A 14088-nucleotide genomic window follows, 5' to 3' on the forward strand; every position below is an offset into this window, starting at 1 on the left:
TTTTGGACCCCAAACATCGCGTTATAGCAGAGTTTCACTGTATTTACATTTTGAATTATTAATTTTAAATTGGGGTAGGGATTCTATTTTTCTTAAGCATTTCCAAGACACCAATTATGTGCTATCAAACCTGTATGAACCTTGGGAGAGGTTTAATAAAGCATAGACTATCTGATTTGTTTCATACGAAGATGGAAATGGATGACAGTGGTCAATATACCTTTGTTTTAGAAATACTTGCTTAAAGTGCTGTCAATAAGGAAAGACACGCTCCATCCACAATTCAAATTAATTGTCTTACAAACTGACCTGATAATGTACTTAATACTGTAATCCTACTTGCTCTGTGACACTTTCTTCAATAATGTGAAATTATTAAGAATGAAGGCACACAATCATAGTTTATTAATGGTTATTTGCACTGCAAGGTAACTGAAGTTCCCAAGCTAGCTTCAGCATTGACTTCTTCTGGCACAACACTGATCCACCAATGGCAGAAAATCTGTTCAGGGGTGGAGCTGTGATGGTGTAAGGGGCAGTCAAAACTCCTTCTGTAAAGGGAGCCCTTAGCTGTTCAGCCCTGCCCCCAAAGTAGCTGTTGCTATGTGGGGAGAAATCATGGACAGTTTCTGATTCAGAAATCTATACACAGAGGTTTCTAAGGAGCCTCAACTGCAATTTAAAACTGACTGCTTTGGGAAACCCCAGAGGAAGATTGTGGGTGTAAACATTGCCTGTCACCTCTAGAATGAATCCACCAGAGTGCAGCAGCCCTCGCTAATTCTGGGAAGTGCAATTTTGGAAAAAGCTGTTAAAAAATCTGATTTAATTTTCACCACGGGCAGCAGATATAATAGGCCAGGGGAGGCCCTAGCCCAGGCTGTGGCTTCATCCATGCTTCACCACAAGACCCCACCCTCATTCCCCTGAAGCCAGTAGGGTCTGATATCAGGCCAGCTGCCGGGAGCTTAGGGTTCACTGCCCCAAGGACCTTGCAATCTAAACTCCCAATCCTGCAACCTATTCCCCATGGGCATGCTCCTGTGCAAGTTGTGGTATTGGGATTCAAGTAATGGGCAATGTCCCTTTCAAATTTTGCAGTACACTAGAAGGGATTTCTTTCTTTACTTTTTACATACTATTCACAGCTTTTAATAGCAAGGGCAATGCCTTGGCTGGATTTTATCTCCTCCGCCCGATCAGTGCCCAGATCAAAGCTGTTTCCTGAAGAATCCAGGAAGGCCAGGCCCGCGTGTGAGGAGGCACTTCACAATGCCTCTGAAAGTGACAGTTTTGACAAGCAAAGGACACACATGGGACAAGCGGTGCTGTGTGGAGCTGATCGCGCCACTGGTGCTGGCTTCAGACGACCTGCCGCGGGACCACGCGACCAATGGGAGACTTCACGCCGCGCTCTAAGAGATTCTTAAATGTCCCACTGAAACACGGGCAGCAAAACCCTCTGTGCTCCGCTCCCAGAGAGCGGCCACAGAAGAGTCGGGCAATTCCTCCCCAGGCAGAGGGTCTCGCCCCTGCGCTTCCGCAGCTGCGAAGACCTCGAGCTCCTTTTCGTATGGGCGGGGACTTAGCAGCGGCGGGAGCTCCCCTCCCGCTCTCCTGGGGGAGGCGTCTGCACCACGGCACCTCCCCGCCGGGGGGAGGGAGACGGCGTAACGCCAGCGCCTCTCCCGCCTGAGCCGAATTTAAACTGCGTTACTACTCCTCGCGCAAAGCACTAATGCTGGTCGAACCCTTGCGCCGCTCCCCCCTCAAGCCCGCAGCCAATAGCAGCCCAACTTCGTGACTCGCCCGGCCAATCCCGATACGCTTTATTGGAGGTCGGGCGAAGCTCTTGCCGAGCGCGCCGCGAGTTGCTGGGTTCATTGCGCTGGGCAGGGGAGGTGATTGCCCCCCCCCCCTTTGTTGGTGTCTCTCCCGGGAGGGCGGCAGAGGCCGGCGATGCCCGAGTTCCTGGCGGACCCGTCGGTGCTGACCAAGGAGAAGCTGAAGAGCGAGCTCATCGCCAACAATGTGAGCCTGCCGGGCGGCGAGCAGCGCAAGGACGTGTATGTGCAGCTCTACCTGCAGCACCTCACCGCCCGCAACGCGCCCGCCGCGCTCGCCCAGCCCGACTTCTCCAGCGACGAGGAGAGGGAGCCCACCCCGCTCGGCGCCAGAAGCAGAGGAGGAGCCGCCCCCGGCCGGGTAGGAGACCGTCCCCCTGCCGCTCGGGTGACCCCAGCGCTGCAGTACAAAGGGCTGTGGCGGCCACTGACCGCCGCCCGCGCTCCCGCTCCTCCTCCTTCCCGCGCATGTAGACCCGCCCCCGGGGAGCTGGCCGTAGGCGGGCGGAGTGCGCCGCCGCCTCCCGCTCTCTCGGAGGTACGGAGCGCGCCTTGGCGGCCCCGGCCTGTCTGCGGAGGTTTAACTCGGTTTGGGGGGGGAGCTCGGTGCTTTTCCCTCACCCAGAGTTCCCGGCGGGCGCTTCGTGGGGCAACAGCGGCTCTCGGTGGCCGATACGAGCTCCTCGGCGCAGACCTCTCCCCCCGGGGATCTTCACTCTGCGGGGCGCTCGGGTCTGTGCCCCGGGCTCCAGGAGAGGGGCGCTCCGCCAGAGGGATTTCCTTTCCTGGTAACTTCAAACTAGGGCGTACTCCGTTGTGTCTGGCACAGCCCACTTCGCCTTGCAGCTTGGGGGCTCCCTGAGTGTCGGCTGCCAGCGCAAGGAGCACCTGCGACTGAGATGTTTGGCTAGGCTGGGAGATCGAGGTGTCTTGTTGGTGCCTCTGTAAACTTTAGTGGTGAAGTTGCTGGATGGCAAATCATCTGATGGATGCTTATTTATAATGTGCAGAATAAAATAATATGGTAATAGCATCTTCCATGTTTGTAGCATGCCAGGTTCTTATGCTGTAACTCGAGTTGGCTAAAGAAGTTGTCTTTGTGTGCGTGAAGTATTTTAAAAGAAATGGAATTAAGTAAGTTACTAATCTTTAGACCAATTTGTCCATGACTTGAATGTCCAGAGACTTAAACTTCATCAAAGGAAGAGAGATTCAGGCTTCTATCCACAAGACTGTCTTTGTGATCTAAACAAACCTACAGCTCTCCTAGGGCATTTCAGTTGCATTGAAATAACTCAGACTCATAGCAAGTGTGACTGTTTCTGTTCACATTGGTGGATTGTTACTAAGTCCATTTTCTTTTCTTTCTTTATGAAGGAAACAAATACTTAAAGCATTCCTTAGATTGAATCATTAAGTGTGACTGTACTTACCTGTATCTAAATGGATATGCTATAGCAGGGGTAGGCAACCTATGGCACATGTGCCGAAGGCGGCACACAAGCTGATTTTCAGTGGCACTCACACTGCCCAGGTCCTGGCCACTGGTCTGGAGGACTCTTCATTTTAATTTAATTTTAAATGAAGCTTCTTAAACATTTTTAAAACCTTATTTACTTTACGTACAACAATAGTTTAGTTATATATTATAGCAGGGGTCGGCCATCTTTCAGAAGTGCTGTGCCGAGTCTTCATTTATTCACTCTAATTTAAAGTTTTGTGTGCCAGTAATACATTTTAATGTTTTTAGAAGGTCTCTTTCTATAAGTCTATAATATATAACTAAACTATTGTTGTATGTAAAGTAAATAAGGTTTTAAAAATGTTTAAGAAGCTTCATTTAAAATTAAATTAAAATGAAGAGTCCTCCAGACCAGTGGCCAGGACCTGGGCAGTGTGAGTGCCGCTGAAAATCAGCTCGTGTGCTGCTTTCGGCACACGTGCCATAGGTTGCCTACCCCTGTATTATAGACTTGTACAAAGAGACCTTCTATTAAAATGTATTACCGGCATGCAAAACTTTAAATTAGAGTGAATAAATGAAGACTCGGCACACCACTTCTGAAAGGTTGCCGACCCCTGTGCTATAGGGAAGTGCCATGTTCAGTGCACGTGTTTGGGTAACAGGCAACAATCTAAGAAAGCCGGTTCACCCCCCAAGTATGCGTGCAAGGAGAAAGTGGGGTGATGGACATGCAGGCTTTGCCTATACTGGGTAGACTTTATTTAAACAGTATTTGAGAGGAAATAATTTTGCTTGTAATCTAAAATACAGCCAAATACCATGGGGATGGTCCTCATATAAAAGACTTGTAATAAATAATCATTGCTATGTTGAGTTCTATGAGTTGTAGTTCTTTTGTTCTTTACAATCCAGATGACTAAAATCCTGTTCCTTTTAACGGTGACTTGTGAAAGAGGAAACGAGTGTGTTCTGGACACTCTATCCTTTTTTTTTTTTTTTTTTTTTCTTCTAACACTAGAAATTCAGGCATGTAGTATAGTGAGTAACTGGTGAAACTAGTACATCTTGGTTCAAGAAACTGAAAGCTGAGCAATTGAAAGAGGAAGGGATTTTTATTTCAGACTGTTAAACTTACTTTTTGTTCTAATGCTGAAGTCAAATGCCTGAGTAGAAGCTGAGAGGTGGTGTCATAAACATACAGCTAAGGGTAGCATAAAATCCCTCTTTACACTGTAAAGGGTTAAGAAGCTCAGGTAACCAGCTCACACCTGACCAAAAGGACCAATAAGGGGACAAGATGCTTTCAAATCTTGGGGGGAGGCTTTGTCTGTCTGTTCCGAGTGGCTTTTGCTGGAGACAGATCAAGAAAGCAGGCAATCCAACTCCATTATTATTAGTAAGTCTTAGTGAAGGAATGCATTAGCTTACTTTTATTTTGGCTTGTGATTTCCTTTGTAGGAAGAGGGAGGCTTATCCCTGGGTTTGTAACTTCAAGGTTTTGCCTAGAGGGGAGATCCTCTATGTTCTTGAGTCTTTTGTTATTCTGTAAAGTACTTACCATCCCTATTTTTATAGAGGTGATTTTTTTTTTACTTTAATTAAATTCTTCTTTTAAGAACCTGATTGATTTTTTCATTGTTCTTAGGATCCAAGGATTTAGGTCTGTGTTCACCTGTACTAATTGGTGAGGATATTATTCTCAAGCCTCCCCAGGAAAGGGGGTGTAGGAGTTTGGGGGGATATTTGGGGAAGGTAGGGCTCCAAGTGGCCCTCCCTGCATGTTTGTTTAATTCACTTGGTGGTGGCAGAATGCTGTTCAAGGTGGAATTTGTTCCTTGGGCAAGTTTTAACTTAAGCTGGTAAAAATAAGCTTAGGGGGTCTTTCATGCGGGTCCCTACATCTGTACCCCAGAGTTCAGAGTGGGGAAGGAATCCTGACAGGCTGTCTTTCTTTAAAGTTAATGTTTCTTCAAGAAAATTTCCCACAAAACCAGGGAAGGCCAGACTTGATATGTTTAACAATTCTGGGGCACCAAAAAAAAAACCCAGCAGGAAAATATCAAATGTAGACAGATTTTTTTTGGACCTCTCTTGTACATTATGAGGAAATACAAATGCAGTATAAACCCAATTTAAAAAAAATTCTTTGCAGGTGACCTTTTAAAACAACGTTCTAAACCGAACACACACATCCAACACCTTTCCTAAAAGACCAAAAAAAACCCATCCTGCTGCCATGACTACAGTGAAGAATATTATTACATGAATTATGTAACAATTGCAAGAACAATAAACTAGAGGTTTATTGTGTCTGATGAAGTACTTCTTAGCATAAAAATTACAATAAATTATCTTACTGGGAGCTTGTCCAGTTTGAAAATGGTACAGTTGGTTGTGGCTTACATAGTGGTATTGATACTTCAGTGCTTGGTAACTGATATAGCATGCTAATCTTTCATTATTTTGGAGTGGGGAGCTTTTTAAGTAATAGTCTCCTGCTGTTGGGGATTCATCATGGAGATGACCGAAATATTAACTGTCTAGAGATAAATAATTGTAATTTGGCAATTCAAAAGAAATTGTTGCTTTTTAATAGCATTGGTTAAAAATTAACATCTTAGGGCCATGCAGCCTTACTAACGCAGTTGCAGAACATACAGCCCTAATATTAACTCAATAACTTGAGCTCTGTTTAGCCATAAGGGGCAGACTGTGTGTGGAAGCCTTCTGCTGTATTCCCTGTTCAAACTTCAATACAAGACTTCAGCGCATGGTTAACATAGTGAGTTTCTGGATCTCTAATGTGCTATGGGTGCAGGAGTTGCTCCCAAGGGTTTTGATTTGTGTATGATCAGTCAGGTGTGCCTATTCACTTTCTCGTAATACAAGAAAGGGGGGACACAAAGTGGAAAGGCAACAAACTTAAAATGTAGGAAAAAGAGAACTGTCAACTAATGATGGCTGGTTGAGCAGCACTTGAGAATGCAGATTTAAAAAAAAAATCTTCAAAGATTTACAATATCAAGCTGTGACTACAGCGAACTTATCTGTGATCTCATTACACTCCTTCCTCCTCTACCCCTTTTCCCTCATACTATTGCATCTTGTTTCAAATTAATCTTGGTGTTTGGGGCAGGGATTTTTTTTCATTTCACAGGCAGCTATGTAAGTACTGCTTAAGGTTCAGCATTACCCATGATAAGACCACTTTTTTCATTTGCTTATAACTTTTTGCTGAACTTTAATCAGCTGGGCTGAAATCTTTCATGCTGGATGACTCCCTCAGGCTGAGAGCAAGGAAATTGTCTCCTGTGTTCTCAGTGAGCTTTCCCTAACTTCTGGGCTCAGGCAGTTTGGTGGAAGAAACTATGATTCTAATGCAAAGGGACAAGAGCGAGGCCTGCCCAAGGGTTGGGAGGAGAGTAGATTGAGACAAGGAGCCTGGAGGATTTGGGAAAGACTGGGAACCATTGGGGTGGAGGATAGAGTCAGGGTATGGAGGGGAGAACTGAGTCCGATTGAACAAAGACTAGGACAAGGAGCTTGGGGAGTGGGCACACTTAGGGCTAGTCTACACTGGCAGTGTAGGGGATTGAGGGGTTTGGAGTGGGAGTATATGATAATGTAATAACTGTATAATGATGAATACACACAAGAGGGCTGAATTAAGGTTGCATGGGTAACCTTAATTTTGGCATTTCTTAACTTTTGAGTGCTTGACTTTACAACTTTAATGTTCTCAATATTCTCGTGTGTGATAGAATATGTAAAATCTTTGTACAGTACAGGAACTTATGCTGATTAGAGCCTTTAGGTAATGTTGGTATACAAACAACAGGGTGGATTTGATTTAAATGATTAGTCAGGAAGACTCTATTTAATCATGGTTTTCTACATAAAAGTGCATTCTTATTGGTTGTTAAACCTTAATACATATTCTTCTACATCTGAGTTGTGGTTTCATTTTTAGAAGGCACACACTATACATTTTTAAACAGTGATTTATTTTGAAAACTTTTCAGATTAGTTTTACAGCTATATCAGAAAATGATTGTTTGGATTGACTCTGTGTGTACACAAATTTGCAGAGGGACAATATAGCTGCTATTTCTCACCTCTATATATTTATTTAAAAACATTTTTGCTGTTAACAAGCATGTTACCTCTGGAGACACACAAATCCAGTTTGTGAACTGCAAAACTAAGCATCTCTGATGGTATCTTCTAGACTGAGCACTGAGTCCCATTGGGTAGATAGAAAGATAAACCTAAATCTATACAGAAGCATGTGGAACCCCATAACATTGGGCCCCTAATCCATGAACTATTGGAACTTGTTTACAAAACTTTTCTTAAACATTACATGAATATATTGTCTTCTGCTATAGAAATTATAATCCCTATTCCATGATCCGATCTCTTTGATATATAATAGTTTTAATTAAGATGCATCTTTAGATGTTTTTTCTCAAAAAGCACTTTATCAAAAAATCCGATTTAAATCAAAACTCCAATTTAAGTAAAACATTTTTTTAAAAATCATTGATCTTTATCCACCCTGGCAAACAATAAGTAATGGCAAGGAAATAATTACACCAAGTGTAAATGCAACCTAGAATAATCATTGCTGCAAGGTATTTGAGATCAAGAGCTTAGTCAGACTCCATAAAGGATTAGACACTTATGGATAAAAACATCCTAGTTACATTAAACAAAAAATATAGGAGGAATACAAATTCACATGCTTCATAGACCAGCCCTCAGTGGTTCTCATCATATATTAACATTTTTTGTATTAATAATTCCAAGTGTACATAGTTTCACTTTTGGCAGCAATGATATGGTGTTGACGAGACTTGTATTAAATAGGTATTAAGAAAGCCCCGTTCTGAATAGTAGTAAAGATGCCTGAGGCCTTGGCTACACTTACAAATTTGCGGCGCTGCAGCAGTGTGTGAAAATACACCCTCTCCAGCGCTGCAAATTGCGGCGCTGCAAAGCACCAGTGTAGTCAAGGCTCCCAGCGCTGTACGTTATTCCCCACAGGGAGGTGGAGTACAGACAGCGCTGGGAGAGCTCTCTCCCAGCGCTAGCGCTTTGACTACACTTAGCGCTTCAAAGCGCTGCCGCGGCAGCGCTTTGAAGTGCAAGTGTAGCCAAAGCCTCAGCCTTGTCACTACCAGTAGTGGAGCTGCACCTGTTTGGGATTAAGGCTTTAGAAAATCTTAGTGTAAATGCAGTGTAACTGTCCTCATTTTAGGAAGAAACATCCTCCTTATTAGCAGGTTATTTCATAGTTGTCCAAATGATTTCTGGCCCCTTTAATTAAAGCATGTGATACCAGCTACGGTTGAAGACAAGCCACTGGAGTAGTAGAACAACTAATCTGACCTAATACAACAGATCTTAACTCTTGGCAAAATTCTTCTAGTCATTTTATTTTCAACGAGGGTCTTGGTGACTAGCAATTTCAGTGCTGGATCTTTTCTCAGCAGCAAAGGTGGGGGTGGGACAACATGCAGAACTGAATTTTTCTCTTTTTGCATTCTTTCACCCTCGCCACCCCAATCTTAGTGAGACTAGCTGGTAAGGCTTCAAGGTGAACAGCGACAGATCCTTCAAAAACCTGAAGAGAGGTTGCAAGTCATAAGCTGTAACTTGGTTATAGTGTGGATGTAAGGCTAATACAACAATCTTAGAAAAAATATGTGGAAGCACCATTGATTTTTAATTGCTTATTTGAACATTTAGGGCCCAATTCTCTAGTCTGTCAGGTTCCAGATCCTTTAGTTATTTGTGCAATGAACATGTAGTGGGGCCTTGCCGCCAAGGGTAGAGTCTTCCATTTCTTACTTATGGAACATTGGTAAGAAGTGTATTTTCACTGTGTGGACTCTTGCTCCTAAAGCTAAAGATTTGCTTTACTATTATGTTATTGCAATATTGTATACACTTACTAGGTTATAAAAATTCTACAGTTCATATATAATGTCAAAGGTCTCTTTGAATGTAAAAACGGCATCCTGTAACAACGCATCTTGTACCTGTGCATCTAAGAATCGATGCCATACTTTGTCAAGTTTAATAACGGCTGTGACATAATAGCTTTGTGTTTGCACAGATAAAGTCAGTCCATGCTACTTTAGGAGAGGTGGTATTTCTCTCTTCCACCCCCCAAAAAAATTAATACGACTTGCTGCTTGGGACCTTCAGCACATCTGTCTCCGTTTTTATGAAATAAAGATAACGTATTACCTGCAAACAACTGATTTTTTTCCCCACCTGTTAAATAGTTCCTTGACAGTCTATTTTTAGAGCACTAAAAATAATGTGAGGGCCCCTCTGCTGGTATTTCTGGTATCGCTCTGGAAAGGGTGATGTTGGATTGTTTCTTTTAAATATACAGTAATCTGAGGAATAAGTAGCTGCAGTGAGTGGTAAAATTCCTGTCGACGTCACAGTGAAAGGCTGAGCGTATCTGTTTTAGTATGTGCTACTAAGGATGTAACCAATTCTGTGGATTGTGATAAACGTTATGCTCCTATATTTTAGTCCATTAATACAAGCTGGTAATGTATAGTGAACACTAGTGTTGTACATCTGTCCAGCACTAGAAAGACTGATTGATTGTTTTGACATGTGAAGTGGAAACACTCCTCTTAAGCTTTGGTATTTGTAAGCTATCACTTATTTGTATTGCAGTATAGCCTACAGACCTCAGTCAGGTGTCAAGCTGCCATCATGATAGATCCTATAAAAGAATACAAGAGAAACCTTGTCCTTTGCTAAGAAGCAATTCTGTGATGTGGATCTGAAATACACCTCTACCTTGATATAACGTGACCCGATATAACACGAATTCGGATATAACGTGGTAAAGAAGTGCTCCGGGGGGAGGCTGCGCACTCCGGTGGATGAAAACAAGTTCAATATAACGCGATTTCACCTATAACACGGTAAGATTTTGTTGGCTCCCAAGGACAGCATTATATCGAGGTAGAGGTGTATTACATAGTTGTATACCTGAAGTATGTGTTGGTCATGAGTCCATGCAACCAGATAGCAACACACACAATGGCTCAAATAACTCTCCTTTCTTCCTCATCACCAACTTCCTTCGAATGGAGAAGTGTTTTTCCCTATAAATTTCTAATATAAGAAACGAGAATTTCTTTTTATGCATTCAAAAGTCTAAGATGAAAAGCCTTCAGATATGTCATAGGGAATCTACTAGATTTACATACCAAAAAAATCCTACTTGGTGTAGACCAGGACTTTGTGTCAACTTACCTTGACGAAACACTGTTTGACTGCAACCGATTAACTATAGTTTTAAAACTATATAAGCCAAGTATAGATGGGACTTGGTTTATAGTTACACAGTAATTTTGGTTTATAAATAACACTATATTAAACACTAACAAAGGATCAGGTGGGAATTCTAGTCTAACCCCATTTCAAGTACTCACTTTCACCTTTCTCCACTTTGAGCCCTGATGCTGTTGACTTAGCCTTACAGAAGAAAATTCAAGGAGTTGGTGGTGGTAGGTTTGAGCAAAACAGTCAGCTGTTTACATTAGTATGGATAAAATACTCTTTTTTACTAATGTGGTTTTTTTTGTATTTACATAATGCAGGTGTTTGAATTCTTAAACTTCAGACACATCTACCTCTCAGTGAATAATAGTCATGCCACTAAACTTTGGGAAATGAAGCTTACCCATTGTGCACAACTTCAAAAGTTAACTTCACTTTCTAGTCTAGGTTTACATGTCTGTCCCCTCTCCTCTTCTTCCCCCCCCCCCCCCAAAAAAATTGGGGACAGGGCCCTTGAAAAGTTTTTCTGACAGCTGTTAGCCAGAAGACTCAGCCTACTAGCAAAGGTGGAAACATGCCTGTGCCACAACTCCTCTCCCTTCCATCACCCCCCAGCCCATGTCCCAGGCAATGTAAAGGAATTAAAACCAGTATGTGCTGTTACATGCTGCATTGACCACACTGTAGTTCAATCAACTATTCTCTTAAATGTATTACTACTATGGCTGGCCAAATGTCGGGGGGGGGGGATTATGAATATATTTAAATTTCACTGGTATTAATCTCATTTGGTGGTTAATATTTGCCCAGCTGTAGGATTGGTCAAATAACCCAATGTAACTGAAGTTTGACAAATACTGAAACTTTTTTACTAATATATGAGTAATGTTCAAACCTAATTAAGGCTGTCAAACAATTAAACACAATTGTGAGATTAAAAAAATAGTCACAATTAATTTTACTGTTAAACAAGAATAGAATACCAATTAAAATTAATCTTGGAAGTATGTCCTCTAGAATGGAAGCATGAAGGAGCATGTGAATAGTTAGCATATCTGGCATGTAAATATCTTGCAGCACTGGAGACAAGAATGCTTGTTCTCTCTTTCGGGTAATATTGTAAATAAAAAGCGGGCAGCATTTAGGGATGCAAATACATCTCTATCCCGCTATTACACGGGTTCGCATATAGCACGGTAGCAGCGGGGCTCTGGCTGCTTCGGGGAGGCCTGGGATCTTTAAGTCACCACTGGAGCCCTACTGCTGCTACCCCGGGGCTGCAGCAGCGGGGCTCCACCAGCGATTTAAAGGGCCTGGGGCTCTCTGTGCCTGGAGCCCCATGCTCTTTAAATCACCGCAGCAGTCCTGCCACCGCTACCCCGATATAACGGCATTTCACCTATAACGCAGTAAGGATTTTTGGCTCCCCACGACCACGTTGTATCCGGGTAGAGGTGTATCAGTTAAAGTTACCAGTTAAACTCTACAATTTATATTTTTTAACCAGTAAACCATTAACCAAGGTTGCTCTTGTGGGCCAGGGCAGCAGTGGCTGGGGTCCTGATGGGGGTGTGGTCCCACCGGCGGGGTTGGGGCACAGTTGGCTTGCCACCATGGTTAGCAGTTAGCCTAATGCTTACCAGTTAAGCGTTTACATCCCAAGTAGCATTATCTCCCATAAACAAGTTTGTTTATATTTATCATAGCAATTAGCTTAACAAGAAGTAGGACTGAGTGGACTTGTGGGCTGTAAAGTTTTACATAGTTTTGTTTGAGTGCAGTTATGTAAAAAAAAAAAAAAACCACCCAAAAACGACATTTATAAGTTGCACTTTCACAATAGAGATGGCACTATGGTATTTGAGGTGAATTGGAAATTACTATTTTGTTTTTTACAGTGCAGATATTTGTGTTTTTAAAAAAAAAAAAGTGAGCACCATACACTTTGTAGTCTGTGCTGTAATAGAAATAAAATATTTGAAAAATGTAGAAAAAATCCAAAAATTTTATAATTTAAATTTGGTATTCTATTACAGTAGAACCTCAGTTATGCACACTTTAGCAATGAAGCTTGTCCATAACTCTGAAATGTTCCTAACTGTGAACAAAGTGCAGTTTGGGCTCCAGATCCAGCAACTGATACCCCAGGCCAGGCTTCAGCAGCAGCTGAGCTCCCTATTCAGCTCTGACATAAGTTTGCAAGCTTGTCCCACTCTCAGCAGGTGTGTGTGAAAACAGCATGACCACCTCCCAGGGGAGTGGGGTGAGAACAGCGCATGTCCCTCCTGGGGGGCGGGCAGGGCTTGAAGTGGTGCAGACTCCAGCACTGCTTCTGCTTTGCTGGCTGGCTCCCGCTGCCTTGGGCTGGCAGCCCCAGCACATTTTTGGGGGTGTGGGGGGAGATGCTGGGGACAGGCAGCCCCGATGTGCCTACATTTAACATGCAGTGCAGGCACAGTATGGTATTTGCGGGTTTTTTGTGGTGTTTGTCTATGCTACTGTTTGGTTACTTATGGTTTTACTTGTTGTCCAGTTGACTGGTCATAACGGTGCAATTAAAACTGCAATTAATTGCAACTATTTTTTAATCTAGTTAATCTGTTTTGCATTTATCACTTGAGTTACACTGCAATTAATTGACAGCCCTAATCCTAATTTTTCTTGCTTCATTCTCTTCCTGCCATATTCTACTTTTTTTTCCTCTCTTGCCAATCATAATCATGGCATATCTCTTTCCTGAGCTGCTGTCAGTCTTGTCTTTTTCTCTGTGTTCTACTTCCTATCATTTCCCCACTTCTCTCCCAAAAACTCCTCTGTGGTAGTTTTCTTTAACTTGTCAGTCTCTTTTTTTGCCCACTCCCATCTATGCACCTAGGCCTTGGGCTTGGAGATCTTACACCTGGTTTTCATAGAACTGGGCCTACTAGCAGGATGCCATAGAGCAGTGGTTCTCAACCAGGGGCCCAGGGCTCCCTGGGAACCCATGAGCAGGTTTCAGGGAGTCTGCCAAGCAGGGTGGCATTAGACTTGCTGGGGCCAGGGTAGAAAGCCAAAGCTCCACTGCATGGGGCTGAAGCCTGAAGCTCCGAGGCTGAAGCCTAAGTAACTCTAGCTTTGCGGGGCCCCTTGTGGCATGGGGCCCTGGGCAATTGCCCTGCTTGCTACCCTCCCCTAATACCAGGCCTGGCTCTTATATTCAGAAAAACAGTTGTGGCACAGCTGTGGAGTTTTTATAGCCTGTTGGCAGGGGGGGGGACAGAAAGAAAAAGGTTGAGAACCGTTGCTATAGAGTCTATAGCCTTGAAATTCACTCTTGCTTCAGAACTATGACCCAGAATCCCAGCTTCCCCCCCTTTTTAAAAAAAAAAAAAAAAAAAAAGCTTGATGGTTGCAGAGTAGAGCTGTCAGTTGATTGCAGTTAACTCACACAATTAACTCAACCCCCCCCAATCTTGATTAATC

At 43.1% G+C, this 14088-nt stretch overlaps 1 protein-coding gene across 12 annotated transcripts in view; it reads left to right on the forward strand.

The window, feature by feature from the left end:
- The first annotated feature begins 1745 nt into the window (after window positions 1-1745).
- TMPO (thymopoietin) overlaps window positions 1746-14088 on the forward strand; it is a 41022-nt gene continuing 28679 nt past the window's right edge. For 2 of the 12 annotated variants that reach the window (XM_044981610.1, XM_044981687.1), the window contains exon 1: window positions 1747-2205. In XM_044981610.1, coding sequence (XP_044837545.1) covers window positions 1960-2205 — 246 coding nt within the window. In that variant the 5' untranslated portion in view covers window positions 1747-1959. Of the gene's footprint in view, window positions 2206-14088 lie in introns of all 12 variants that reach the window. The other 10 variants (XM_044981600.1, XM_044981696.1, XM_044981618.1 and 7 more) reach the window with 7 other exon arrangements.

The sequence above is a fragment of the Mauremys mutica genome, chromosome 1, assembly GCF_020497125.1.
Source record: "Mauremys mutica isolate MM-2020 ecotype Southern chromosome 1, ASM2049712v1, whole genome shotgun sequence".
NCBI lineage: Eukaryota > Metazoa > Chordata > Testudines > Geoemydidae > Mauremys > Mauremys mutica.